The sequence below is a fragment of the Kockovaella imperatae genome, assembly GCF_002102565.1.
Source record: "Kockovaella imperatae strain NRRL Y-17943 chromosome Unknown BD324scaffold_9, whole genome shotgun sequence".
NCBI classification, from domain to species: Eukaryota; Fungi; Basidiomycota; class Tremellomycetes; order Tremellales; family Cuniculitremaceae; genus Kockovaella; species Kockovaella imperatae.
Genome location: NW_019028949.1, coordinates 399809 through 425539, shown reverse-complemented (window position 1 = coordinate 425539; position 25731 = coordinate 399809). Strand labels below are relative to the sequence as shown.

The following is a 25731-nucleotide window of genomic DNA, read 5'->3' as shown; positions in this document are numbered from 1 at the left end:
AACCAACACCATGTTCACGCCTGATCCCTCCAATCGACGACCCCGACCTCCTGGTAGCATTGTCCATCGACAGGACGTCAAGCCAATCCCACATCCTTCCCTTCCATCTTCTTCGTCTATACCTGGTGAATGCAGATCCCCAGCCTCCCCGCTCGATGCGAAACACCGAGCAGCGCTCAAACGTATCAGCGTGGACTCGAGAGAACTGGCCAACATCAGTCTCGAGCTTGATGTCTTGTCTTCTCCCGGAGGAGCCAAACCCGGCACTCTCGAATCCTCCGAATCTATACCCAGCCTCTCGTCACTCCGAACACTTGGGGAAGTCCAACCATCCCCTCCACCGCCTTATGGAGGCGGAAGTCTGGCGATAGGGCAAGACGAGGACCTACCGGGGGGTGCTCCCACTCCGCCAATGCAGGATTCGACGACACAGCCGGAGACTGAAGATGAGGAGGAGCTTCGAGCTCAAAGAGCAGCCGATGCAGCTCGAGTGTTGGGTCTCAACATCGATTTCGATGCTCGTTCAGTCTCGTCAGGCGTCTCAAGCGCCAGTGCAGAAAGCATGGATGAAGCGACTATCCGGGCAAAAATGAAGGAGATGAAACGCAAGATGAGGCGGAGAGAGCAGGGTAGGTCATGGTGCTCATGAGCGGTGCTGATGGTGTAGAACTTGCCATGGCTGCCCAATTTGCTGAACAAGCTCTGTCTACACAAGAACAGCTACTTGCGTGCCTTCCTCAACACGTTCTGGCCGGCTTGCCATTAGCAGCTATTCTCGACCCCTCTCCCAGTCGTCCTCATGTGGCCCCGCGCTCCATAAGCTCCTCCTCTTCCCGATCCAATCAGCCCTTGAACCAGCCTCATACGCCTGGCGAATCGTCTCGATTGTTTCGTACCTTCCGTGCTGGTGATTCGTCTATCCCCTTTCACGTTCATCAACAGCGGCAATCACGGCCTAGACTCGGCGGACATTTTTACACTGGACCAACACTGCAGCAAGAAGTCGCCGATGAACGGATATTGACGCTTGAGCAAGCCTTGCAAGAAGCGAGGGAGAGTGAAGAGGCACAGCGCAGACTTGCTTTAAGACTCAGACGAGAAATGGAAAAGCTTCAACGGTTCGCAGATCGAGCGGAGGAGGAGGTGTTGGCAAGGGAGCACGCCATTCAGATAAGCACGCCGCGTGGTGGTGTGACTCGACAAAGCGGCCGATCACTAGCCGACCTGCTTAGCACAGCAGAGCCTTTTGGCTGGGGATCGACTTCTTACCCTGCCTTCCCGTCGACTTCGAGGACATCTGACGATGCGCAAGCACCGGATCTTGGAGATGTAAGCGATCGACTGAGAAGACCTGCAACAGTCAGTCGGGGAGCGAGTCCTTCCTCCATTCGTTCGACTTCGACTTCTTCTCGACATACGACCCATCTCCCTCTCGACGCTCGACGCATACGCAAGAAGATTTCTCAATCCACCTTTCTTGAACCGCCGAGCTCTTCTTCTCGCAGGACGGCCATCTCATCCGACGGATCGAGCTCCGAATCCACGACGACCAGACGATCGCCTGTATCTGCTATGTCATCTTCGTCATTTCGTCGTTCGCCCTGGCCCAGCCCTCGCAGAGGCTCCACACCAATAGATCCAGAAGATGAAGCTAACGAAGAATACCCTTTTCCAACCATGCGATCCACCGTCCGAGTGCAAATAACACCTCGCCCATCTTTATCACCAGCATTCGCTTCCCTTTCTCGCCGAATGCAAAGCATGCGGGCTTTCGTCTCTTCAGCCCTTGATCCCGATTCAACATTTTCTCGCGCTCGAACGCTAGGGAGCGAACTTGGCGATGCGCAAAGCTCCTGGGATATCAGTATGCAAGCCATCGAGCGCACGTTGATGCGCGTGACCGAACCGTCGCCTGAGAGGACAGAAGACGAGTCCACAGCGGGAAGCATTGGCGGCGGTGGTGGTGGTGGTGCTGATGGAGACAGTGACACAGGAGCAAGACCCGCTGCTCAAGTAAAAGATCAGGATGACAACGAAGCCGATCAGTCATTTGAATCGGATGGACCGGGTCATACGCCTGAACCGCTCCCCGCACATGTCTCTGCAGCCTTGTCGTCCCTCGCTCTGGCTCTCGCTCCCGCCACCATCTCGCCGTACTCGAAAACAGCTTATTCTGAAGCCGAGCGAGATAGTCTTATGCAAAAGATCACGAGAAGCCTCCCACGGATCAAATGGGCATTGAGCATTGTTTCACCATTGGCTAGAAAAGGGCCAATGGCCGAACTTGTGTCCTCCTCCGAAGAGGATGAATCGCCAGACGAACTTGGAACTGAAGACCCTTGGGCAGCACCTTCCTCAGCCATCCATCGTCCGGGACTCGATCAAATGAGGCGTCGGGCAGCATACAGATTGAGCCTGCCACTTCCAGCTCGACCCACAGTGGACCGCCAGACATCAGATTCGTCCATCGCTTTGGCGCATCGCCGTGTGTCCTCGCAACAACTACCTACGCTACGGACCATACGGGACAGTCAGGCGCCCGTCATGGTCCAAAGCGAATTCTGCGCGGTTGAAATGCAGACCATCCCTGGACGGCTAGTGCACGATCTCATCTGTCTCTTGGCTATCCTCTTAGAATTCGTAGAATGTACCGTGGTCATTGTCTTTCGAGTCGTCATCGACGTTCGATATAATCGCAAGAGCACAATGTAAGTCGAGTCAATGTGCTCGCATCAGCTGATAACCTCTCAGGGCTTTGACCAGCAGATCAAAGGGTCAGCGGTACTACTTTTAGACAAGTCCCATAGATCCAACGTTGTATACCCTCTGTTGCATACATCTAGACAATCTCGTCCCCATTGTCCCGCATATAGCTCACGAAATCGCCGACGGTCTTGGCCTCGGTTGCCTGAGCCTGCTGTACAAGGGCAGGGATCTATATGTCAGGACTGCACCATCCGACTTGACTCACCACACCCGGTCGCTCTTTGCTCCGCCTGGAAATCTCCTTGCTAGCGAAAAGTTTTTCGTCCTTGACGTCCGAGACAGGGTCATGCGTAGCAGATTCGGATGCACCGAGTCTTGAGAAGGAGGACTGGAAGCTCGCTTCCTCTGGGTCAAGGGAAGACAGATCCTCCTGCGCTCCATCTCCATTCGTATAGGTGATATCCTGGGGGAGAGTGAACAGGTCCAGTAAGGCGAGGAGGACTGACGGCCAATGCTGCTGATTCGGCGAGGCGAGCGTGGCGTCACTCTGGGTGAGCAGCTTGGTGAGTCCAACTTCGACCACTTTGCGATAACGGATCGGCGCCTTTTGAGTGTTGGCGAGAATCACGCCGGTCAAGATGTTCCCAAAGAGTCTGAACATCAGCTCAGCTTTTCTCACGCCCTCACCCAGCCTGAATCGCATCCAGAGTTTGGATCACAAAGTCTGGTCCCACAGACTGGATCGCACATAGGAAAGTGAACAAGTGTACAAAGCTTGCCGTGAACTGAGATGACGGCTTCGATTGGAGTCGAGTCAAGAGCAGCATGAAAATGGTGTTGGCATACTGCCTCATGTCATTTCTGCGCGTGAGCATAGCCCATGCACGTCTACTCACAAAGGCAAGAACTCAAAGAGTCCCTGTAGCAGCTCAAAAGCATACACATCGTTGACTTTGCTGTTGACGAGCCGTTGGAAGATACCGAGAAGGCCTTGAACTTGCCCATTCGAAGCGATGAGCGGCGCCCCACGCATGAGGAGAGCTTTCCATATTCTGGCCAAAGCTGGTATGTTGCCCCGTTGCTCCCACAGACTCGCCGAGAGAAGAGGCGCGAGCAAGGCCTGATATTCGTTCGGCAGCTCGGTTGGTGGGTGCAGTTCAAGTAGCTGAGCGAGAATCTGGAATATATAGGGAATGAACTCGGTAACATCCTGTGCTAAGATGACCTGAGCGGGCCCGAAAAGTGCCTGCTCAAAGTGTGGCAGCGCCGAGGGTGCCCCCTCGCAGACGAATCTAACAGTCAGCTCGAGGTGATCGCTCGACCCACTTGATGAGTGCCGATACACTTTCAAAGCAGTACTGGTTGAATTTTGGGTTGCTTGGATTCTTGCTGATTTCTCCGAGAATATTGACGAGGCGTGAGAGGACGTTGGCGTACACAGGCGTGAGAGCTTGACGAGCGGTGATAATGACTCGCATAGCGCCTGCATGTTAGACTGACAAAGGAGAGTGGACTCACATTTCATGAGATAGTCGTTTTCAGAGATCTTTTCGGGTGTTGCTCCTCGTTCGATGTTGGCGAAGAGGGTCATGAGGATGTTTTCGGCGAATGGCCGAACATCGGATTGCGTGAATCTCAATTTAGCGGGTGTCGTTTCACTTGACTTACTGTGCTTGTCGATTGACTTTGATGAATAGTATGCGTTCTATCGTGATGGCTGCGTAAGAGGAAACAACGTAATTGTCCGAGGCGAGATGCTGAACGAGGAGGGGAAGGACAGACACCAATTGATCCTTGGTGAGCTGGACTGTCAGCGATGCTCCATCGGCCCTCGACTTACTTGATTGCGGAAAGTGTAAAGGAATTTGATGGCATCGACAGTGAGAATGGGGTGGACAGTGCCAGAAGCTGCTTGCAGGTCGGCGAAGATATTTTGACCGAAAAAGTTGACCACATCGACAAGTACATTGGTCGAGGTAACTCCGAGCTGGACATGAGCTTCAGCATGCAGCCCTTCTCACCTGTTGTGTCGAGCCTCGCGACGCAATCGAGGTGAGCAAGTAGATGGCAGTATCCTTGCTCTTCCATTTTTCGGCCGGATTTGTGGCGTATTCCTGCAATTAGCTTGGCCGTATACATGGACGCACCTGCAGGAAGCTGGTAATGTACCCATTGATGATTTGTGTGACTTGCTGGTCAAAGTGTTCCATGAGCGCACGAGTAAAGTCTGTGGCAGCTTGCCGTCGAGTGTCACTCTCTGAGCAAGTCAGTGAACATCATAACCTCGACTGACCTGTCGATGGCTCGAGGTCACGCCGTATATACTCCATTGGGTCGTCCTCAAACATCTCCTCTTCGTTTTCTGCCTGTCAGAGCTGCACATGGGACATACTCACGTCTCAGAGTCATGTTGGGCAGAATGATGCGCTCGCAAAACATATTAAGTGTCGCTGGAGATGAGAACATATCTCTATGATCGCCCATCTTTACGACCACTGAGAGGAATTTCAGAGCACGAGACACCAGCTGGACATCAGAGTTAAGTTCGCCGCCTCGAGCTTACGACATCCTCTTTCGCCCCAGGCCCCAATGTTGTGAGCATGTTCCATACACCATCGACGAATGTCCCGAGCTGATTGAAGGCGTCTGAGTACTTTAAGGCGTACAATTCGGCAATCTCGCAGATGGACGACCGAATTTTCTGTAATGGCCCAGGCGTCTCGTCCTCGTCCTGTCATCAGCACTATCTCTCAAAACTACTCACATCGCCCTTCAGCTCTTCTCGCTCCCAACTCAGATATTTTCTCAACCACCCCTCACGTCCACCTTGTTCGCCCATAAAACTTCCCATGTTCTCTTCGAAGAATGGAGGCAGATCCTGCGAGCTGAGATCATGGAACAATTGTATGAGGAGGAGGAGAGATTGAGCAAGCAGAGGGATGGAAGATCCAGCTGGAAGAGGCTGGCCTGCTGGAGCAGATAGCAATCGGTCGACATGAGCAAACAGCTCATAATAGGGTTGACAGAAGCGGGCGAGGACAAAATTGATCTCAGAGTAGAGCTTGTCAGAACGGAATTGGGCGCGCCACCTGGGTATGAGCTCAAAGGAGTGGATCACCTCATCTCACCTCTTGAAGATGGAGTGTGCAGTAGCCAGGACGCCGTTGTTGATAACAAAGTTATCCGGGGACAGACTACCGACGAGTTCCTGGAATGTGAGCAGGATTCTGAGCTCAATCTTACGTCGACCAGTCCTTCCCACTGCTCTGGGAAGTCCTTCTCAGCGATGATTGCTAGACCTTCGCCGATCTGAGCTTGTAGCTTGGCAGTCGCAGGGCTACCCAAGGCGATCATGATTGGAACTAGCTGTTGCTTGATCGCAGCCTTGTCTTCAGGGCTGATCATCACATCCTGAAAGGCGATCAGCTGAGGATAACAGCGAGCCATTTACCGTTTCCTCGCCCTCCCAGAGTCTTTTTACCGCATTCTTGAAGTAGACGCCGCCAGCCTGTCGAACAATCATGTCCACATCGTCAGACCTGACGAGCTGGAGTAACAGGACAAGAAACCCCGGTTGACTCTCGCCTTGCCTCAATGACTCTTCAGCCAGTCTGCGAGTCGCAGCATCGTGAGAGACGACTGTGGAAGAAAGAGCTTGGGACAGTGCCCTCAGAGTATCTGAAGATGCCATGATTGGGTCTGTAATGTTGTTGAAAAGATCAATTCAGAAAAAGCAACTGGCAAGGCGTCGAGGCGACACCAGCACGCGACTGTGAGAAATTAAAGCAAAGAGACGGCGATCTCCGCTACATACATTAGTGGATCCAACTAGGGGAGAGTCTCTACAGATACGACTATGGCTACATCCGATCACACAAACAGACCCTTGCGGTCCTCAGCGCGCTTTCTTTAGCCCACAGTTCTCGTCGTGTGACTCACCGCTCTCACACCGTGGCTCGCCGCGAGGTACAACTTGAATAGTCGCTCGCATCCCTCGTCCCCGGAGAATGGATATTTGGCTCCGAGACGGTATGCAGCTGAGAAGCCAGATGTCACAGCAAGTTCGTGCATGTTGAGAATCGTCCTGGAGGTCAGTGAGTTAACTATCATGCTACTCACCAAGCACCGGCGAAGTAGGTGTTGTTCTTTCCGTTGAGGAACATCATCCACGGGACGACCTTGTAGTAATGCTGGGCTCTATGTGACTGCTGTTTCCACCATTTCTCATAGATACGCTTGTCCTGTGCAATTTCCTTCTCGGTCCAAAGATCTTTACTTCCTTCTTTGTCCAGGAAGATAGTCTGGAAAACATGATCTTCGATCTTGGCCTCTTTCTTGCCATCCGGATCTGAGCCTTTGCGAGCGGCGTCCCCAGTGGTATCGTGTGCCGGATCCGAGGGGTCCGTGGGGTCTCGATCGGAAGACTCGGTTCGAGGCGGACCAGTCGGAGGCATACCTCGGAATTGTGGCTGATAGCTGAATGTTAGCTACCATCATCTGGCCGACTTACTGAGTGAGATCGAAACTCATTTCAATCTTGGCTCGATCCTGCTCATACTCCTTGATGTAGTAGAGCGGCCTGAAATTCTTCTCCGCGAAGTCGAATGCTTCGTCGTCGTCCTTACCTTGTGACTTGGCATTGAGCTCGGGTCGGTAACGTGTCTCGTAGTGTTTTTCCATGTAGGCCAAATCATTGTGCGTAATGGTGACATCGTTTCTAGAACTCAGCTGAGGCACCTCGGTCGCCATTGCTTACAGATACAAGACGTTTCCGAGGACTTTGCGCTCACGCCACGTAGCATTCTTGCCCAAGAGCTTGAGGGCAGTGTCGGCATCTATGTGTCAGACCAATCGAGTTTCAACTTGGCTTACCACAAGCAAGGATCAACTCATCGAATCGGCCTTCTTCCAGCTTGCCATCGGGCTTTTTCCATTCGACGACGACACCTTTCTTTGACCTTTCCTTGATTGCGGTGACTTCGTACCCGATCTTATACTCGACGTTACCGTTCTCTTCGTTCTTCTCTTGCCACGTTGCGTATGTATCATGGAGCTACCATTAGTGAGGCGACAGAGAGACAACTTACATTTGGAAAGCCGTACATGGTGGGAATACTTGCGAGCAGGGACTTTTCGTCGAATTCGAACAATTTCATGCTGGGGTCCAAGAACACACGCTCAAGAATGGCGCTAGAGATGAATGGAGTCTGGTTCCCGGTCCCAAAGAACAAAGCCACTAGAGGGTAGATCATACGCTCGCCGAACTCGGGGGAGAATCGGAAGATTCTAAGCATGGTGTTGACAGGAATGAAGGCGAAAATGACCTCGAAGAATCTGGCGAGGTCAGTCGTAATTCCAGCACTCGTAACTCACTTGATGATCTTAAGGACTCTTCCAAATTTTTTGATATCCTTCTCGAATGATCTTGAAAGTTGGGTTGGGTAAACATTGGACCAGTAGTATTTGTCCTTGCCGAATGACACTTGCATGCCTACTGGCGTTGGCCTATAGGTCAGATGTAACCGATTCCTTGAGACGCACTTGTATCCGAGAATGTCAAACATTCGAATCGAATTGTAACTGCATGTCAATGGATATAGCCGCACCTACCACTCACAATTGAGGACTGCATCCCTGAACTCCATCGTTGATGTATCCTGCACCGTACTTGTCCGCATCGATCTTGATCTGAGTGATCATCAGCGTAGTCAAGTAGAGATCAGTCACCGATGTGGCCATGCCTCCCGCTTCTTTCTCCTTGTCGAGAACGGTCACTTGAAATCGTTCGGGATGTCTGGACATCGCATACGCTGCCGACATGCCCTGCTCGTTCAGCAAGGTTACACTTGAATACACCTACTGATGCACCTGCTGTGTCAGTGGACATGCCCAATTTGGGATCACTCACCTGCTCCCACTACACAGACTTTCATCTTCTCTGACTGTGCCATCGTGAAGACTGTACAGACTGAATATTGACAGATGGATCGCAGGATCAGATCCAGCACGCCCCTCTATTCATCAACATCCCAAAATTTAGAACACAGACGTCATTCGTGTTTCAGAGATCGGCGCCGCGGGGCTCGATCGAGTCACGTGAATAGGTGATAGACACGTGGCGAATTCGGTCTAGACCGTTCAGACCATTCCCATTTTTTGGTTCCGTTACTCTTTTTTCCTTCGTCTCTCGTCCAATCGACTGACAACTCTACTCTCTCTCGTACTCGCTCTCCTTTCTGACCTTACCGTCGATCAAAGCTCATCCCGAACCCATATCACTCTGCTCTTGAGTATCCTGTAACCGCTCAATATCATTCCTATCACTCGGGCCACGAGCTCAATCAGGCAAGATCAGGTCCTCACGCTATAAAACTTCCATTCATTGCTCCGAGTGGGGTATAACCAAGAATAGAGATAGAGGTTGGCCAGGTGAGCATGAACTGAGGCGGAAAGCACGTCGCTGAGTTTGGCAGACCTTCCTGTTCATGCTTTCCTCGACATCCAAACATCCCATAGCGGCTTTAGCAAATATCAGTCATCCCACACAAACCCGTCTATAATCGTACGTTTGCCGCTGCCCACCAGCGTTTGACCTTTGCCAGACCTGACAAAATGGCGACTGTCAATATCCGTCGAGATGTCGACGACAAATTTTACGTGAGGTATCCCCTTGCTCTCTGTCGCTGACTTGTAAGCGATACAAGATGCCTCTTTTGCAGACCAAAATTGAGGGTCGGGGTAACGGTATCAAAACCGTTGTTCCCAATATGGAAGATGTTGCAAGGGCTTTGAACAGACCGCCAACGTGTGAGGAGATTTACATTGGCTCACGCTGACCTTTACAGACCCTACCAAGTTCTTTGGATATGAGCTCGGTGCACAGACTTCCGAGGCCAATGAACGATACATTGTCAATGGTGCCCATCAAGCCGACCGACTCAGGGAATTGCTAGACGCATTCATCGACAAGTTTGTACTCTGTCCTTCGTGCAAGAATCCCGAGACGGAAATCATCATATCCGGCAAGTCTGGTCGAGAGGACCTTACTAGAGACTGCAAGGCATGCGGGGCTCAGACTCCGCTCGATATGCGACACAAGCTCATCACATACATCATCAAAAACCCTCCCAAGGCAAAGGAGAAGGGCACGAAGAAGGGCAAGCGAGGCGGCATGACTGCTGAAGCCAATGTCGGCGGACCCATGGTGTTTGATGCCGCTACCAATGGCGATGACGAGGACGGTCCAGACACCCCTCCAGCGGACAATGGTGTGCCCACCCGTGGTACGGATATCGATGCGGCCTTGGGCAGATCCGACCCCATTCTAGAAGATCCCGACCAAGCCGAAGTCGTCTCAAAGAAGCTCTCCAAGCTTGATGTCGACGACGACGATGACGATGATGCCGACTCCCCATACTCTGTGCTCGGTGCCTGGCTTGAGGACAACAAATCTGCTGAGGACACCGAGATCATCGGAAAAGTAAAGGACCTTGGCATCGTGGGAAAGCACAAGGTTCTTGTCGAGGTCGGACATCATTTGTTCACCAACAGCGTTGCAACTGAAGTCCCCAAGCGAACGGCTCTCTTGCAAGTTCTCTGTACTTCTGAGAAGCACCAAAAGTCCCTCCTGGGCGGGTTCGAACGTCTCTTGGCATATTCGCCCGAATGCGATTCGTTGTTGAGCTCGGGCACCACGTCAAAAATCCTCATGACCTTGTATCAGGATGACATTCTAGACGAGGAGGTTGTTCGTAATTGGGGAACTCACGTTAGCAAGAAGTATGTCGAGAAAGACAAGAGTAAGAAGGTTCGAAAGAGCGCCGAGGCTTTCCTGAAGGTGAGTCTGGGGTTTAGGGAGTCTAGCTGACGTTCAGTGGCTTGATGAGGCAGATGACGAGAGTGACGATGAGTAGTCTGAAGTTTTATATTGGTTTCTTGTATGCATTCCATCTTCTCAGCTCTGCCATGATGATTTCTCTGGCTCGACATTCAGTATGCCTAATAGATCGTCCCAGAACGCGTCACTGCCAGTATGCAACATGGTCCCTGGATCCAAGGACGGCAAGAGGACCGTGTGGCATGGACTGGACAAGAATCGCTGGCGCAAAACCTCGATCATTTGGGTCCCAGAATCAGAGAGCAACGATGCAATTGGTGTGAAGAGCGCATAGGCCTGACGTGAGAGAGTATCTGATGGTTAGCCTCAGTGATGTTGTTGGCTTACCATTTGGATCGAGGACGACCGCCGCTAACAATGCAGTGTCAAGCAACAATCTCGGCCACAGTCGAAGTGAATAAGACCAGCTCTCGACCACTAATCCGGTCAAGACTCTGGCACTATCCATGTATTGTAGGATATGCTCATCAGTCCCTTGTTACAGATACCCGTACAAAATGAGCATAGCAGCTTGATAGTAGACAGCGACGAGGTCGAGCAGGAATTGCCTCGATCTTCCACCAGGGAGTCGGTCGTCCGAGGTTCCGCGTATGGCCGTGATCCATTTTGTTCCCCATCGCTGAACGTCGGTGATGCTCGTCTTCAGTATGGAGTGCTGCGCATAGGACCAATGACGAGTTTCGCGGGGTCGTAGAAGACTCATGATAATGCCGTCAGCTCCGGACATGACCCGTGGCAGCTCGCCGATGATGTCGAAGAGCTCCGTTAGAGCTCCGAATAGAACGTGAGGGTATTCTCGCATAGGGACAAGGCTTGGGGGACGCTCAGGGATGATTATGGTATCCAGGTGTAGCACAGAGTGCGATGCAGCAGTTATCTATGAATCAGCGGAATCCATGCAAATATCCCCACCAGGATGAAATCCCATACCCTCCGACTCCGTAGATCCGCAGAAGACGGCGACAGGGTGCTGAGGTACGCTCCATAGATGAGTCCGGTGGTGGAACAGTCCGCCGTCCAGAACCAAGTACGTGCTATACACAGGGCAACTGGGTCATCCCATGATCTTGTCCTCGTTCCCGCGAGAAATGAAGCCAGTGCACGCTCGAATAACCCAACCCATATGGGATGTCTAGAGAGGGTTGACGACTCGGACGATCGCGCTGAGGACGCCGCGGCTATAGCTGTGAGCAACAGGGGCGATGGAGCAGTGATCATTGGACCAGCAATGAAGCCGTGAAAGATGGCTAGAGAGCTGTAGAAACTGGGGCTGTTAGCTTGAGAAAGAGCAGTTGACTCACTCTTCCCACAAGAGAGCAGCTTCTTCTGCGGAGGCTTCGTGACTCGCAAATTCCAAGGCGGCGAGCGACTCAGCCAAAATATTCCGTAGCCCAAGTAAGTGAGGCGGAAGCGGAGGTATGGCCTGCATAGGCTCTGATCGTGCTGTTCCTATGGGATTGGATCCGTCGGTCTGCGTGCCAGGTGTAGGCAGTGCATGATGCGATTGTCGAGAGGATAAGTGCCGTAATTGTTCCAGCTCTTTCTGGACGCTCTGCAGCCTAGTCTCGACAGACTGTTGCCTGGTCCATTAGACCGGTTCAATTAAAGCTCACCTACCATCTCAAGTCATCCGTTAGGATGGCTGCATTGGCTCTCGGTCTAACGACACATTCGACATCCTCATCCTTACACCTTGTACAAGGCTTGCTTTTGCCGACATCACACTAGCAGGATCAGAGCGCGTCTTGCAAGATCAGACTCGCCTTGAGCTTCTGCCTCCGACAATGAAGGCAAGCTGTGATCCTCTTGAGCTTCACTGGTGTCTCTGATGATTCTGCAATCGATGACATAACTACGGCTGGGCAGAGAGAGGTATCATAAAAAGGCTGAGAATGACTTTCGCCAGGATTCGCCGAAACGAGCGGCCAGATAAGAGTAATTAGTCGGAAACGGTGATTTCACCGAAGATCCGTTATCATCTTACAGGCTCGGTGGATAACAACGTCTTTCATTGGAGCACACGTTTCACCGTGGGACCGCTCAAAGTGATAGGCATGAATTGTGGGACGAGTGTGGATGGTGAGTGCCATCCTGATCCGTCGCTGAGAGAAGGCATCGATGTTGCGGAGCTGCTCATTTCCTCCACCTCGGCCGACGTGCAGATTAGCCTCCTGTCATACCGGGAGCTGCCCATTGAGCCAGCTCTACAAGCTAGGATCGGATCACTATGTCGACTGGGAGTCCAGACAACTTTAGAGGAGATCTGTGACTTGAATCTTGAAATTGGCGAGATCTTCGCCGATGCTGTTCTTCAGAGCGGCATCGATCTGAAGACAGTAGACATTGTGGCAAGACATGGTCAGACATTGTGGCATTCACCTGTGGCACAGGAAAAAGGCACGGGATACGCGTATGGCGAGAGAAGGATGGGTACCTTGCAAATGGGGGACAGCTCGGTCATCGCGCAGAGGACGGGACTGTGAGCGAGCGGACGATATTGTGCACGACTGACTGTTTACGACGGTTGTGGACGATTTCCGTGTGGCAGAAGTAGCCTGTGGAAGGATGGGAGCTCCTCTATCTGGATTTTTTGAAGCTGCTCTCCTGAGGCATCCTACCAAGCTTCGCGAGTGCCAGAACATTGGAGGGATGGGAAATGCCAGCGTAATCCCGCCTCATAATTCGCCACATTCGCCTGGGTATATGGCTTTTGATACAGGTCCTGGCGGTGCTGAAAACCCGGTTATCATGGACGCGCTGAGAAGGACCTTCTCCTCAGCCCGAGTCGCCAAGCTGTCCGAAGACGAAGGCTGTGTCGGCATGCCAGCAGGGGCGAAAGAAGCTGTGATGTTCGGCCTTTTGGGATATCTTTGCGCGTTTGGACGAAGCGTACCCGTGTCGACCACCCAGAAGGTCCGGGACAAAGTGATCCTTGGCAAATTGACGCCGGGAAAGATTTACGTAGAGATACTGCAGAACGCGAACAGGATGGGAGAAAGGTCGACTCTCGGCCGTATCAGCACGAACTGATACAGACTGTCCCTCAGACACGGAAAGTTCTCTCGACGTGCCACGTCTTGTCGCGGACTCCGCCATACATGCCACTTTGGTTCGGCAAAGAGCCCGAACAAGCGGAGCTGAATTTTGATCCGAAGCACTCGAGGGGAATTAGTGCAAAGAGGTCCAGTCAAAATTATGGACGACGAGGAGAAGACACAGATTGACGAAAGGATGCCTACGATCCCGTTGTAGTTCTGGTGAATCTCATGCACAAACTTTTCACTCTCCCTAATCGAGATATACATCAGCGTTGCCTCGCTGCACCATGAATCTGTATCGTTAGCGAGAGTCGATATCTTTTGACGTACCTTCTATAATCTGGCTTGACATCCCTCGGGTACTTTGGCAAGCCATAATGGCTGGTCCTGCCGTCGATGGGGCCATCCAGGAACGTCAACGCGCTCCCGGCCACACTCGCCCGATCGTCGTATACTGATGCCTGACCATCAGGCACGCCCAAGACGCTGGGCGCTTGGTACATGGATGAAGAGTACCCCGCTGCAGCGCCGGTGTGATGATGCTGTCGTTCATCTAAACTAAGCGCACCTAGCCCGTCTTCCATCTGACCATTCCGGCGATAAGGACCCCTGACAGACTTTGCGATAGGCTTCGACTTCCACAGAGTATCCGGAGCTCGACGGGATAGTGAAGGCGGAATGGCAGTCCCTCTATTGCTCCGAGGCCGAGAAGCATGACGCTCGTGATTTTTCAGATCGTGAAAGCGCTCATCCACTGAAGGAGGAGGGATCATAGAGGCGTCTGAGGGTTGCAGATGAGAAGTGTCGATTCGTCGGGGTTTCGTAATCACAGCTGACAACGGAGATGGAGACACAGGAGAGTGAAGATTGACGGGCGGGACATATTCGCGGGTATGATGTTGATGATGATGCTCATGTCGCCCGTGGTGGCGTATGCGGGGAGTGAGCCTCGAAGGCATCACTGAGCTCGCTGCCGAGCTTGCCCGAGTTCTTGTCGCTCTGTGTCGATCGTCCTTCGCTCTACTGTAATAGCTACCGTCCGAAGACTCGTCATCTGAGGGACTGTGTCGACGAATGGAGCGTGCAGACGGGATAGCAGTAGTCAGTCGATGCGGCTCACGTTGAGAGACGTCAGAGGTCAACGCTGGAGGCGGCGCACGTCGAGGAACAGGCAAAGAAGCTGGCATCCAGCCATCCTGTCGAATGGCAGTCGAGGCTGTATGCTTGATCACATAAGGAGCAGGATGTTGGGGTGATGTCGGAGTCGGCAGGTAAGAAGACTGCACTCCGTATGGTTTTGACGTGGACGAAGGAGCATATCCAGGTAAAGCGGGGGCGGGCACACGCAGACTGGGGTGGGTGTAGCCAGCCTCTGACAACGCGGGAATAGCTCGATGAGGAGCTGCCATCAGCGGCAACCTCACGCGAAGAGACCCACTGCTAATCTGGCCCCTTTGAGCAGCTGGGACGAAAGCAGATCCCACTATTGATCGAGGACCAGAAGCCAACGACTGTGCATCGCCATCAACATCATCATGCGGTACAAATTTCGGAGCGTAAGGGAGCTGTTGCCCTGCAAAGGGGGGTGCGCTGACTGAAGAATCAATAGGAGCAGGCACCTAAAGACTCACGTTCGACGGGCATGATGAATGAGAATTAGTCTCGACACTGGCGAGATTGTGCACGGTTGATCAAGTATCGATGAGGTGGCAAAAGAAGAAGTATTGAGGCGATTCGTCCCAATGACATTTCCGTCATCCCAGGACGGATCTTTTGATCCCTCTGCCGCGGAAAGACGTGAAAAAGGATCACCATCCTTTGACGGCAGTTCTCGACCGTACAGCATGCTCTGGTCAGTCAAACAGTCCTTGCAGGTCTTGCGAGGCATCCTGAATTGAGTCATAGCCTTGCGCGAGCAGATCAGCCGGTCCATAATGATTCGGCGAGGGGAGGAACTCCCGTGATCGGATGGCTTGCTCAGCGATCGTATGTCTGAACAGGAGTAGTCCGGCCAGCACGCTGGCAACAAGCAGGGTGGACTGGATGGATAACCAAATTATGGCGTAGTCTCGTTGTTAGCTCTGAAACTCTCTTATCTTACATCTCCCAGTATGCAGTTTCTTGTCCGCAATCTGGGGTGAGGTCAGCAGAGCCGGCATCCAGTGCTCACTTGACGCCTGCGGCTCCAAACGCGCACCATCAGGGTCACATCCGATGTCTGTGTGCCGTACTTGATGCCGTCTAGGAAAATGTCCCAAATGGCATACAAAGCGTTCATCACGCCGATGAACAGAATCACGAATCGAAGGTAGAGTGAGTCTGAGATGAACCAGGCTATGGCAACGATGGCGCCAATGATCAGGTTGGTGAGAACGATCCTGTCGTGAGCTTGGCGTCAGACGCTCAACTCACGCTTCAGCAGAGACCATGCGCTCTTTCGCACTCGGCAGATCATCTTTGGCTTCGGGTGGGACATGGTCGTGGTCCGCCTCTTCACCTTTCTTCAGCAGGTCTTCTTGCTCCCTTGCTCTGTCACCGTGTTCATCCGCTCGAGACTTGTCACCGCGCAGCATGTGGAAGCGCTTTCGTATGGCATGTCTTTTGTGCAATAGGAATGATTTAGGCAAGGTCGCGATGCAGACGAGGAGGGATACCGCCGTTAGGCCTTCAAAGAAGATGAATGCGTATTTCGATCTGAAAGTCAGCTAGACCAATAGGACAGACGTACGACAACGTGTCAACTGATCATCAGCAGGGTGCAATGATATTTACTTACAGCCTAGGATTATGAAGATGCAACCACAGATACAGCTTCCACTAGCAAGTCAGCTGCAGATCGATGGCGTGTACTCACATGTACCCGGCAGGAAGCGTTGCGATGTAATTTGGCGGGTGTTTCCGTGAAAAGTGTGTACAACCTCCTTCATTGAAATCCACCACGATCAAAATGACCCTACCGCCCGTGGCTGTCCCAACTATAGCATGGCTGATCTCGTGAAACAGCACGGTCAGATATTTGATGGGCGCAAGCAGCGGTATCCACTTGAGTACGACCATAGACTTGATCTCCCAATCTTCCGTCTGTTGGTCTTTGTACCACACCTGGACCCACTGGTACCGATATGGGATGCCTCTCCAGAATGCCACTACAGTGACAATTGACGTTCCTATCCATAGGAGAGACTCCTTCTGTGCATCGGTGAGACTGAAAAGCGACCACGGTCCAGCGTTGTCCCTGCTGAGCCAGCTATCAAAGTTGGCTAGGCTTTCTTCCATATTGGTATGGGTCGGGATAGAGCAGATTGATCCGCCGATAGATATCCTTGACGTTCATGAAAGGACGAGCAAGGATATGTCGTCAAAGGTAGGTCAAGAGCGCTTGAACATGGCGTCGACAATCTAGACGTTAGACAAGCTATGGAATCGACTCACTTCGTCAAAGATGCACAGAAAAAGCTGTTGATTCAACCGCTGATCTTGCAGGGCGCCAAAGACACGGCGTGCAGCCCGGCGAGCATTCCCGCGACCGATCATGTTGGCAGCAACGTCTCATATGTCAGGATCAGCCCCAAGATTTATATTTACCTGGTATCAGCATCGCTAGTTTCTGCCCTGCATTGTTCCTCGACTCGTTCTTTTCTCTGGCCGTCCGGGCGGCAGCCGGCACTCTTCGCTGACCATCGGGGAAGATTGTCTCCTGAAGCATTGCCACTACTCGCTCCATGGAGGATGCGGATGTGCCATTGATGTAAGCATCACGACACCGACTGCCGTCAGCCTAGTGTGGATGGCAGGACTCACCGCTCGATGGTTCCGCCGAAGAACTGTTGTAAGAGAACGACGATAGCCTGTCTCCTTAGCCAGTTACTCCCTTTGAGGTCGAAGACTTCGATGAAGAGGTCACAGATGGGCGCGGTGAATGACCCAGGCCCACTTTCCAAGACCTGAGACGGAGTCGTCCATCCTTGCTTGAGCACTGGAAACAGTGCGCCCATTGAGAGCTCTTCGCCACCCATCATGGCACCGATATCTGACAGTTGTCGGTTGAGTGAGGTGTACATCACATCAAGCATGCTTGGCCCGAGGATCGCTTCGTCCAGCGACGTTGCCATGGTCCGGTACAGTGAGCGTACGATATTCTGCGGTTCCAATTGCGGCGTGGCGATTTCAGACAGCGGCACAGTGTCTCGAGACAAGAAGTTTTGGAGGACCTTGGATTCGCAAATCGCCGATTGCGATACCAAAGACTGGAGGTAACGTTCGAGGCTGACTCGGCGGGTATCTATGAAGCTTGAAGACATGTTAGGTACCAGCCGCTTTGGCGGGATCTCTGCGGAGACGGGCAGAGAGGTGTCTCGGAGATCCTTGTCTAGCTCCCAGAATTCATTGTATCGTCTGGCGACCATCCAACCCGTTACCACGCCGCCTTTATCGTCAATCTGCTTGACCTCGATGGAGTAGCGGACGACCTGCTTGCCCTGATCAAGCGTAACGACGGAAGAGGGAATGTGAACAAGAGTACGACCAGGGACCAGACGGTTTTCCTCCTCCTGTTGCTCGAACTGAGCCTTTTGAAATACCGTCGTACGCTGCTCTCGACGGATGGAGGACAATGATCGCTGCAGAATCTTCAACTCGTGCTGATTGCCCACGAGTTCGGCTTGCCGTATAAGGTTCTCCAACAGATGTTCCTGCTTGACCAGCTCTGTAATCTTATCCTGGAGGCGTGCGATCTCTACACTGAGCTGGAGATCACCGGGAGCCGCTGGACGAGGCGAGTCGTAGCCGATGTCAGGATCGTCGACAGTATCCTCTGCTTCTTCATCAGGAATGTCGTCAAACAAGTGCCGGCGATCATGGCTTGTGCGACGCGGCGGATCAATCAATTGAGCGGAGCGCAAATCCTCAACGCTCTTCGAAGAGAGTTTTGGCGAGACGCGAGCCTTTGGTAGGACTAAGGATGATGACATTGATTCTGGTGCCCTGCCAGTCGCTACATTGTCCGAAGCGATGATCTCATTGAGGGCAGCTTGGATAGCCTCCATTCTTTCCACCTGAACAAAGTCTTCCATAGCATCCTCTTCGAACAGCCTAGCTCTCGAGCCCTCTTCAGGACTTATCAGGAAGTCTAGCTGGCTCGTGCGACGAGGTGCAGGTGGTGTCACGGGAAGACTGGGAGTCCGAGACGCGTCGCTAGACATTGACCGAGAGATGGAGATCCGGCTGTCGGCCGCACGCTCAAACGTGGGTAGAACCGTTGAGACCTGAGTCGATGCCTGGGGGACAGGTGTGAAGCTTCCTTGCTGCCGAATGGCCTTCAGCCGAGGAACGGGTCTGATCTGCGAGTCCGGTGTTGAAGTGTCTTTTGGCGGAATGACAGCCTGTTGAGATTTGGCGATCTCAGTCGAGGCCTTGAGAAAAAGCTCAGTCTTGCGGAATTGGGGCCAATCATTTTCCTCCATCGCTTCATAGACTTCCTTCTGTGCCGCCAGCATGGCCTGACGTGCCGCAGCAAGCGATTCGGGCGTATCAGTCGCGCGACGAATGACATCGAGATGCGTTTCAGACATGGCGTCGGCGTATTGCTCAAGGAACAATAGGTCATCGCGGACAGTTTGAGCTTGCAATTGAGAGGCATCCTCCAGAGGATTTTTGAAGCCTTCGACGGTGAGCCAGAATTGCACCAGACGGGCTCGTTTGCGCCGCTCCATGAATTCGAGCCAAGGTGCCAGTGTTGCAGGATCAGCAAGGACCGAGTAGAGAGTGATGGGTCGAGCTTGCGCAGCAGGAGCGGGCGTCGGTACACTACCACTCAATGCGGTGATCCTGTTATCGACTTCCAACCTCGCCCGCTCCAAGCGTTTGAGATACTTTTTGGCGATCTTCGACCTCAGCTCATCGTTTGACTCGATAGCTTCATCCAGAGCACTCTTGGCAGCCCTTTGTTCTCTTTCAATGTCAACTCGCAAGTGACGCGCTTCGCCGAGCGTCCTGACTTTTGGAATGGAGCGAAGGAACGCTTCGAATTGACGTGTCGACGAAGTAGCGGTGATGGACCCTGATCCCCGAGGCGATGCAGGCGGTAGGGATGCGAGGGCAGAAAGAAACTTGTTGACTTGCTTTCTTGTATGTCAGCTAAGGATCGAAATAGACGCCTACTGTTCGTGAAGGTATTTCCCCGCCCTATCGTCTATCTGACGGTTCCAAAAGTCGCTGTCCGATAGGAGATCAAAGACTGGCGTCATGATGGTCCCCAAAAGAACCTCACGGACCATGGTAGAGACGACCGTCGATCCATCCTGGAGCGTCCCATTGACTACACGTTCCAGCTTGTCCCGAAGATGAGCTTCGATCGATGAAGAGCTTCCCCAAAAGGTGTGAGCAGTATTCGCAAGAGCCGGATGTGGTTTCTTCGGTAATGCCAGCGGCATGGGCGTCGTGGAAGTCGAAGCGAGGTGCTCGACAGAGCGGTAATGACGCAGGTGCTCAGTGAGAATGGGTAATATGCGAGAGACAATAAAGCTTGGCCAGTCTACTATTTGAGCCCGTTTTCCTAGCTCTTCCACCATGTGCCGTACGAGTATATCCACTTGATCCGGAAACGCCTGGTCTGGTGAGATACGAGTGTACCATGGGGCTATGAAGTGGAGCTTGACAAGTCGCATGAATGAGTCCACTTGTGCATCGAATCCTGATTCTGACGAGAGTGTCGGCGGAGCTGGCGACTCCCACGATCGTCTGATCAGCAGTGCGGACCATGCAGAGGGAGTCGTGAAGCCCAACGGGCGTATAATGTAGGGCTCTCGATGTCTAGCATCCACAGTGGCGATGGCATAGGCGACAAAGACAGCCAACCCGGCTGAGATCCATAAAGGCGCGAGCAGAAAGGTGTTTAGCAGTCCCAATCGAGGCAGGAGGAATGCGAGGCATAACGCTGTGACTGAAGTCACTGTTGCGCGAGCGCTGATTCCGAGCATGGTTGCGGGGATGATGTCGAGAGGTTAGTCCTCTGACAGAGCATCCCAGCGACACCAGGTGTGTTTGGTGATGTGGATGATGAAAGGCGAAAGATGAAACCCACCGGTCCGAGCCAAACGATCTTCGGTCCCGGACATTCCGAGATGCAAGATATGCTATAAGAAGATGCAGGTGTATAATAAATCTACAACACGCCCTGTGGGTCAGATTTTGACCCCAAGCCATCCCGGCTTCTCTACCGCAGAGGAAATCTTCTCAGCTCCCTTGCGAGGCTCGAGCATCACTGACGTCAGATACGCTCAGAAGCCCATACTCACAGCTCTTTCTATACAACGCATCTAGCGATTGACTGCCTCGTTCAGTCAGTGCGCGCCGAAGGAACGTTTGAACTTGTTCAAGCTCGTGAAAGTTGAACGGCTGATGGTCAGCTGTGCTCGCAAGGATCTGACTGACCTGCTGATACTTTGCGAAATCAATGGCAATCTTGCCTAGCTTGGTGTATTTGTCTTGATTGATCAATTTGGTATCTGGTGCGAGGACAGACGGACGAAAATCAGGATTTCCATCGGATGTGAAAGTGATACTGTTGTGTGAGCTAGTCTCACGTTAGATGACGACTCACTCGGTAAGAATGAGGCCAAGGAAAGGCAAACAAGAACCGTCAACTTCCCGCAAGCGCGCTCGATATGTGGCGTGATTCTGCTCATCAGTGTCGAGCTCTTGACCCGACGCTCACTCTTGAATGATCAATCACGCTTTGAAGCCGATCAAGGACGAGCCGGTATTTCCCGGGAAGCGCCTGGCTATCAGCGGTTGCAGAGCAGAACACGCTCACGTCCCAGGTTTTCTTCAGCCGCGTCACTATGCTGCTGTTTAAGCCGGCGAGCAAGGCGAACAGGGTAGAAAAGTTGTTCAACAGTAGGCATTTCTGCCAAGTCAGCAAAATCGATGTCTCATCAACCCACGTCAGCCAGTTTGATGTAAAATTTCAACAATCCCGCACGGCGCTTCGTGTCCAGCTCGTTGAGCACATTGTCCGCTACCCAGCCAGTGATCTGATTACTGACAGTCGATAACGCGCGGAGCTCTGGGATCGTCTTCTTGCCAGTTTGCAGCAAATCCTCAGGTGACACTCGGCAGAACAGCTTGGACTCGAACAAGGTCAACTGACGTGCCAATTCGAGTGTGTCAAATTCGATGATGGGGACGACAGCCGAGGACGGGTGCTTGAGCAGCATGGCATTGAGGGATTTAGAAATGATCGGCGTTGGAGGCAGACCGATGAATTCCCGACCAGGCTCTGAAATCGCAGAAAGAGGTCCAGACATGCGTCTCCGTATCAAAGTCTGCAACCTCGGAGCCATGGCTGGCAGAGTCCGCGCAATGACATTGGAAAAGCCGGAAAGGTCATCCAATATCGGATCATCAACTGGTTTCCAATGTGTCTCCAGCCAAGCTCTGAGCACATTGTACACTCGGAGTCGCACAGGCACTACCTTGCGCTCGATCCATATGGCCCGTTCGCGATCACCAAAAGAGACGTGAGGCGGCGGCGGCGGATCGTACCGGTCAATGAGAGCTTGGAGCAATGTGTCGGGTGTGGTGAACAGCCGAAATGTGTAAAAGAACGTCTGCCAAAAGGTATGCTCTGGCGGTACATCATGCGGAGTCATCTTCTCCACAAGGACCGCCAAGCTGGCCCCAATGATATTGCCCTCGGAATTGAAGCAGATCTCCTTTGGGTCATAATCGTGCGCGACCACCCAGAATCGCACATCAGTACTGGCAGAGGGCAAAGGCGCAGTCACAGCTCGGGGGGCCATGGATGGCCGCCTGCCGGGCGTGGCGTCCGTGTCGAGTGAATCAACGATACCAGAGTCATCTCGGATGAATCCAAGGGCCGGTGAGTCGGCCAAGGCCAGGGGGGTAGCGGGAACGCTCAACGTACTAGCGTGAGGTAAACGACCGGGCAAGGTGAAGTCGCTGGTGAATTTGTCGAGGTCGGCCGAGCGAGACGGTGAGCGGTGCGACATGCGAGGCGGTGCCGGGGATGACAAGCTCGAAGATCGACTGCGGGCCTTGACCGAATCTTCAGATTGAGTCCGTAAAAGATCAGGTCTGACAGTTACCATGGTGAGATCCTCATCCTCTTCTACGACTTCTTCAGGTTGACTGGCCCCGTATCGTTTCTTCAGTTGACCCAACGAACTGGCTTTTCGATGTAACGCAGAGAGGGTGTGCATTCCACGCTCACCAACCACCTTGTCGCGAAGGACAAGACTCGAATCAGGTACGAGGCGGGATGCCGCGTTGGTCGAGGGTGGACGAGGCGTGAGGACATCCTCGACGACACACTGTCTGACGAGCCGCACGCATTCTGTGCCAGCACGCAATGTCCCAGTCGCTGTCTGAAGAAGTCTGGCCTTGACTTGATCGTAGTTTTCTTCAGCGGTCTCTGCGTTTGCCACCACCTCGGCTCCCTCGACGAGCCTCGAAGCGACTTCGTAGAGATTGTCTTTGGCTATGCGAAGTTGATCAATCTCGCGCGAGCGAGTCTCTCGCACAGAAGGATGCCTTCCGACCGCCTCGACGATCGTCAGGACAGACCGCACAGCATCGATCGTCTCTCGGGTCATCTCGATGAGATTGGCATGGCTTGACGGGTGTGAACTGATGTGGTGAGAATGGATATGACCGATAAAGGCGGCAATGATGGACAGCAAGGCGTCTTCAGCAGCTCCAATGGCAATCTGCACATCGGCAGCACTTTGAGGCTCGGCAAACGTCCCACTCGGTGGGACAGGTGTCGTTTCAATCGATTCTGACGAATGGCTAGTCGAGCTGCTATCCATACTGCCGTGGTGTCTGGATCGTTCTGATACGGGTGTCGATCGACCTGAAGACGAGGTAAAAGTCGCCGAGACTGGCGTAGCAATGGAAGGAGATCTTGCACGACCGAGCGCTGAGGCAGCACGGATAGATGGCATGGGTGGTGGCGGACTCGATACTTTGCGTGTGCCTCTCAGATCCCCCATGCTGGCTGCCCTAAGGGATCTCGAGTCTCCAGGCGCAGAGGCCGTCTCCCGCATCGGCACAGAGCTCGGCTGAACACCGCACTCGTTGGCCATGTGAAGTAGACGTTTGACAGATCCAAAGACCCCCCTCGCGGATTTCGCCAGGGCCTCCATATCTGCTTCTGGGTTTTCCGTCTCGCCTTCGGCTCCACTTGCTGTCCTGGCGCATGCGACGAGCCTCGATAATTCGACGAGTACAATCTTACGTTCCTTGCCCAGTATCGGCCACTTTGTCAATGTCGCGGACTCCTTGCTCAGACAATCTGATTGCTGCAAGGCCGAGCGTATGGAGGAAATGACGCATGCTGTGGACGGTTGAATATGCGATTTGTGATTCGACTGTATGGCTGATTCCAACAGTGACAGGGCCTCTACCACAGGCTTGAGAAGCTGTTGTAAATTCTCAGGGAGTGTCGATGTCGAGGCGCGTGATCGATGAGAGGTCGCCGATGCCGTGCGAGTGTGGGTGGTAGAGATAGAATCGTTGCGCGTAGAGGATGGTCGCCCCATGATCGTCTTGACGTAATTGCTCGGAAACCATCCTCGTCTCAATCCATTCGTCTTCTCTCCCGTAACCTCTCCATCCCACCAACCACTGTCGTCCTGTACATGGACACGAATGATTTCTCCAGCTTTAAAAGAGAGGTAAATGTTGCTCCCTGCTGCCGAGGTCGAAGCCAAGAGCGCTGGATCAAAATCGTGAATCGCCTGAACATGCGTTAAAGGTGAAGCAGGCGGGGTCAACGGGACAAGTCCACGTGAGGATGAGGTAGAAGGTGTTGGTTGATGGCGTGATGAGGATGAGGAGGATGCACTTGCGTTGGGTCGATGCGAGACTTCCATCGTGGAGCGAGGGGTCCGAATCGAGAGAAAGAGATGTGTTCGAGGTATCTAGCAGGAACGCAGCTCCGCCAGGGTTCTCAAAAGGGCCCCGTCGCGCGGTCTGACCTCCGACGTTGACGGGTTCTCAACGACCGAGCCAGTGTCCAAGAGCGGGTGTCGCTCGGATTTCCAAAGCACGGCTAGCGCGGAGCCTCGTTTCTCTCTCGAATGAGACGCGGGCTTTTACAGCTAGTCTCCCCCCCTGCCGACTCAGGAAACGCTCTTCTGGATAAGAGCGGACGTCTGCTGTCGTCCTTGACCTATCCCAAGATGTTTGCAACAATGACCTCAGGACTATAACGTTTGAGCAGCATTGTCCACGGGTCGCGGGTTGTTGCAATGAAATTCTCCCAGGCTGCTGCTTCGCCCCCCGGGTTTGGAAAAAAATTGCTGCTTGGACGCGTTTTCAATTTGGCGCGACTGACTTTTTGGTGCGGTAGCTGCCATCCAAAGCTGTCGAATAATGTGGGATGGGGGCAGCGCATGCATTCACTCTACAGTCTGTGATATCTAGCTTATGGTTGTGAACTGTGTAGCTGTAGCGCTCTCATTGTGAGCATTGACCTCGCTGGCGTAGATCCATTTCCAAGCCCGCACCAAAGTGCCCCACTGAGCCAAAAAGAAAAACACCCGGGACCCATGGAAGGCCCAAGATTGATTGGACACAGAGGCATCACGACTGGGACCGATCCCCGTGGCGTGTGCCATGATTCAACCAAAACCCTTTGAGATGGGCTACAGCTCGAATGCTCTTCCCTGCCTTGAGCTTGTGGTTCGGATCGTCAGCGACAAGAAGACGAGCAGACAGACGTGTCCCACAAGCGTTCACCTGACTGAATGGTGACATCGATAATCATGAAGCCCCGGCAAGAGCGAGAACGACAGAACGCTGGATAGATTCCGGGGCGGAAGTGCATCGATCTTGCAAGCGAATCGTTGTCTGTGTTGACCACAAGAAAGCTCGAGTTTTTACTTCGTCGGTGGAATACCGCCGAACGTCTCTCCTGGGACCAGATTCAGTCTGCTTCCATTCGTGACCACGTCTCGCCCAAAGGACAATGATTATTGCAACGTCGATGATGTGATTCCCGTCAAAGTTCGAAATGATCGCTCGAATGGCCAAGGAGACCATCGTTCAGGATCCGAGACCATAACC

General features: G+C 52.9%; 9 protein-coding genes across 9 annotated transcripts; 2 read left to right on the top strand and 7 right to left on the bottom strand.

The window, feature by feature from the left end:
* Positions 1-10: 10 nt before the first annotated feature.
* Positions 11-2794, top strand: BD324DRAFT_651931 (hypothetical protein; the record flags this gene model as incomplete). Its single annotated transcript, XM_022018415.1, has 3 exons — positions 11-629; positions 668-2708; positions 2752-2794. The coding sequence occupies 3 exons, from the start codon at positions 11-13 to the stop codon at positions 2792-2794; spliced, it is 2703 nt and encodes a 900-aa protein (XP_021870155.1).
* Positions 2795-2839: 45 nt separating this feature from the next.
* BD324DRAFT_651930 (Cse1-domain-containing protein) lies at positions 2840-6397 on the bottom strand (the record flags this gene model as incomplete). The annotated part of the gene is made up of 17 exons (XM_022018414.1): positions 2840-2935; positions 2972-3359; positions 3394-3567; positions 3603-3998; positions 4033-4189; positions 4225-4340; positions 4375-4508; positions 4547-4693; positions 4728-4820; positions 4854-4963; positions 5000-5068; positions 5103-5232; positions 5270-5437; positions 5471-5795; positions 5835-5914; positions 5950-6117; positions 6158-6397. The coding sequence occupies 17 exons, from the start codon at positions 6395-6397 to the stop codon at positions 2840-2842; spliced, it is 2991 nt and encodes a 996-aa protein (XP_021870154.1).
* Positions 6398-6498: 101 nt separating this feature from the next.
* Positions 6499-8737, bottom strand: BD324DRAFT_629890 (hypothetical protein). Its single transcript, XM_022016269.1, has 12 exons — positions 8615-8737; positions 8567-8574; positions 8434-8529; positions 8324-8394; positions 8248-8286; positions 8080-8211; positions 7794-8040; positions 7579-7759; positions 7463-7541; positions 7217-7423; positions 6826-7182; positions 6499-6790 (listed from the first exon to the last, which is right to left on the bottom strand). The coding sequence occupies exons 1-12, from the start codon at positions 8655-8657 to the stop codon at positions 6616-6618; spliced, it is 1635 nt and encodes a 544-aa protein (XP_021870153.1). The 5' UTR covers positions 8658-8737; the 3' UTR covers positions 6499-6615.
* A 581-nt stretch (positions 8738-9318) lies between these two features.
* BD324DRAFT_581339 (putative translation initiation factor eIF5) lies at positions 9319-10619 on the top strand (the record flags this gene model as incomplete). Its single annotated transcript, XM_022013493.1, has 4 exons — positions 9319-9363; positions 9402-9513; positions 9552-10543; positions 10581-10619. The coding sequence occupies 4 exons, from the start codon at positions 9319-9321 to the stop codon at positions 10617-10619; spliced, it is 1188 nt and encodes a 395-aa protein (XP_021870152.1).
* Positions 10620-10622: 3 nt separating this feature from the next.
* Positions 10623-12532, bottom strand: BD324DRAFT_518837 (hypothetical protein). Its single transcript, XM_022012981.1, has 6 exons — positions 12367-12532; positions 12221-12327; positions 11905-12183; positions 11516-11867; positions 10931-11480; positions 10623-10896 (listed from the first exon to the last, which is right to left on the bottom strand). Exons 1-5 carry the CDS (start codon positions 12451-12453, stop codon positions 11082-11084), a joined length of 1224 nt encoding a protein of 407 aa, XP_021870151.1. The 5' UTR covers positions 12454-12532; the 3' UTR covers positions 10623-10896; positions 10931-11081.
* Positions 12533-13762: 1230 nt separating this feature from the next.
* Positions 13763-15606, bottom strand: BD324DRAFT_518834 (hypothetical protein). The gene is made up of 4 exons (XM_022012980.1): positions 15273-15606; positions 15080-15235; positions 13972-15043; positions 13763-13934 (listed from the first exon to the last, which is right to left on the bottom strand). Exons 1-4 carry the CDS (start codon positions 15283-15285, stop codon positions 13892-13894), a joined length of 1284 nt encoding a protein of 427 aa, XP_021870150.1. The 5' UTR covers positions 15286-15606; the 3' UTR covers positions 13763-13891.
* On the bottom strand, positions 15501-17175 carry BD324DRAFT_518951 (peptidase M50B-like-domain-containing protein). The gene is made up of 7 exons (XM_022012982.1): positions 17074-17175; positions 16496-17040; positions 16418-16458; positions 16370-16382; positions 16054-16335; positions 15812-16019; positions 15501-15773 (listed from the first exon to the last, which is right to left on the bottom strand). Exons 2-7 carry the CDS (start codon positions 16915-16917, stop codon positions 15717-15719), a joined length of 1023 nt encoding a protein of 340 aa, XP_021870149.1. The 5' UTR covers positions 16918-17040; positions 17074-17175; the 3' UTR covers positions 15501-15716.
* Positions 17041-20618, bottom strand: BD324DRAFT_581199 (PXA domain-domain-containing protein; the record flags this gene model as incomplete). Its single annotated transcript, XM_022013486.1, has 4 exons — positions 17041-17189; positions 17227-17408; positions 17443-19764; positions 19801-20618. 4 exons carry the CDS (start codon positions 20616-20618, stop codon positions 17041-17043), a joined length of 3471 nt encoding a protein of 1156 aa, XP_021870148.1.
* Positions 20619-20874: 256 nt separating this feature from the next.
* Positions 20875-24536, bottom strand: BD324DRAFT_581372 (ras guanine nucleotide exchange factor domain-containing protein; the record flags this gene model as incomplete). The annotated part of the gene is made up of 6 exons (XM_022013497.1): positions 20875-21036; positions 21073-21202; positions 21242-21318; positions 21356-21418; positions 21455-21547; positions 21585-24536. The coding sequence occupies 6 exons, from the start codon at positions 24534-24536 to the stop codon at positions 20875-20877; spliced, it is 3477 nt and encodes a 1158-aa protein (XP_021870147.1).
* Positions 24537-25731: the final 1195 nt, after the last annotated feature.

Excerpts from the sequence above, each read along its gene's own strand:
- BD324DRAFT_518837 (XM_022012981.1), bottom strand. The coding sequence starts at position 12,453 with ATGTCATCGATTGCAGAATCATCAGAGACACCAGTGAAGCTCAAGAGG. Across the intron at positions 12,328-12,366 it reads GTCGGAGGCAGAAGCTCAAG|TGTGATGTCGGCAAAAGCAA; the intron begins GCGAGTCTGATC and ends TGATCCTGCTAG. Across the intron at positions 11,868-11,904 it reads GCTGCTCTCTTGTGGGAAGA|TTTCTACAGCTCTCTAGCCA; the intron begins GTGAGTCAACTG and ends TAACAGCCCCAG.
- BD324DRAFT_629890 (XM_022016269.1), bottom strand. The coding sequence starts at position 8,657 with ATGGCACAGTCAGAGAAGATGAAAGTCTGTGTAGTGGGAGCAG. Across the intron at positions 7,542-7,578 it reads TGAGTTGATCCTTGCTTGTG|ATGCCGACACTGCCCTCAAG; the intron begins GTAAGCCAAGTT and ends TCTGACACATAG. Across the intron at positions 7,183-7,216 it reads ATGAGTTTCGATCTCACTCA|CTATCAGCCACAATTCCGAG; the intron begins GTAAGTCGGCCA and ends GCTAACATTCAG.
- BD324DRAFT_518834 (XM_022012980.1), bottom strand. Across the intron at positions 15,044-15,079 it reads TCAAAGGGGCCAGATTAGCA|CTCCTCATCGAGCTATTCCC; the intron begins GTGGGTCTCTTC and ends CGCTGATGGCAG. Across the intron at positions 13,935-13,971 it reads GTCAAGCCAGATTATAGAAG|ATTCATGGTGCAGCGAGGCA; the intron begins GTACGTCAAAAG and ends CTAACGATACAG.
- BD324DRAFT_518951 (XM_022012982.1), bottom strand. The coding sequence starts at position 16,917 with ATGGAAGAAAGCCTAGCCAACTTTGATAGCTGGCTCAGCAGGGACAAC. Across the intron at positions 16,459-16,495 it reads ACGCTTCCTGCCGGGTACAT|TGGAAGCTGTATCTGTGGTT; the intron begins GTGAGTACACGC and ends CTGACTTGCTAG. Across the intron at positions 16,020-16,053 it reads CGCATGGTCTCTGCTGAAGC|GATCGTTCTCACCAACCTGA; the intron begins GTGAGTTGAGCG and ends AGCTCACGACAG.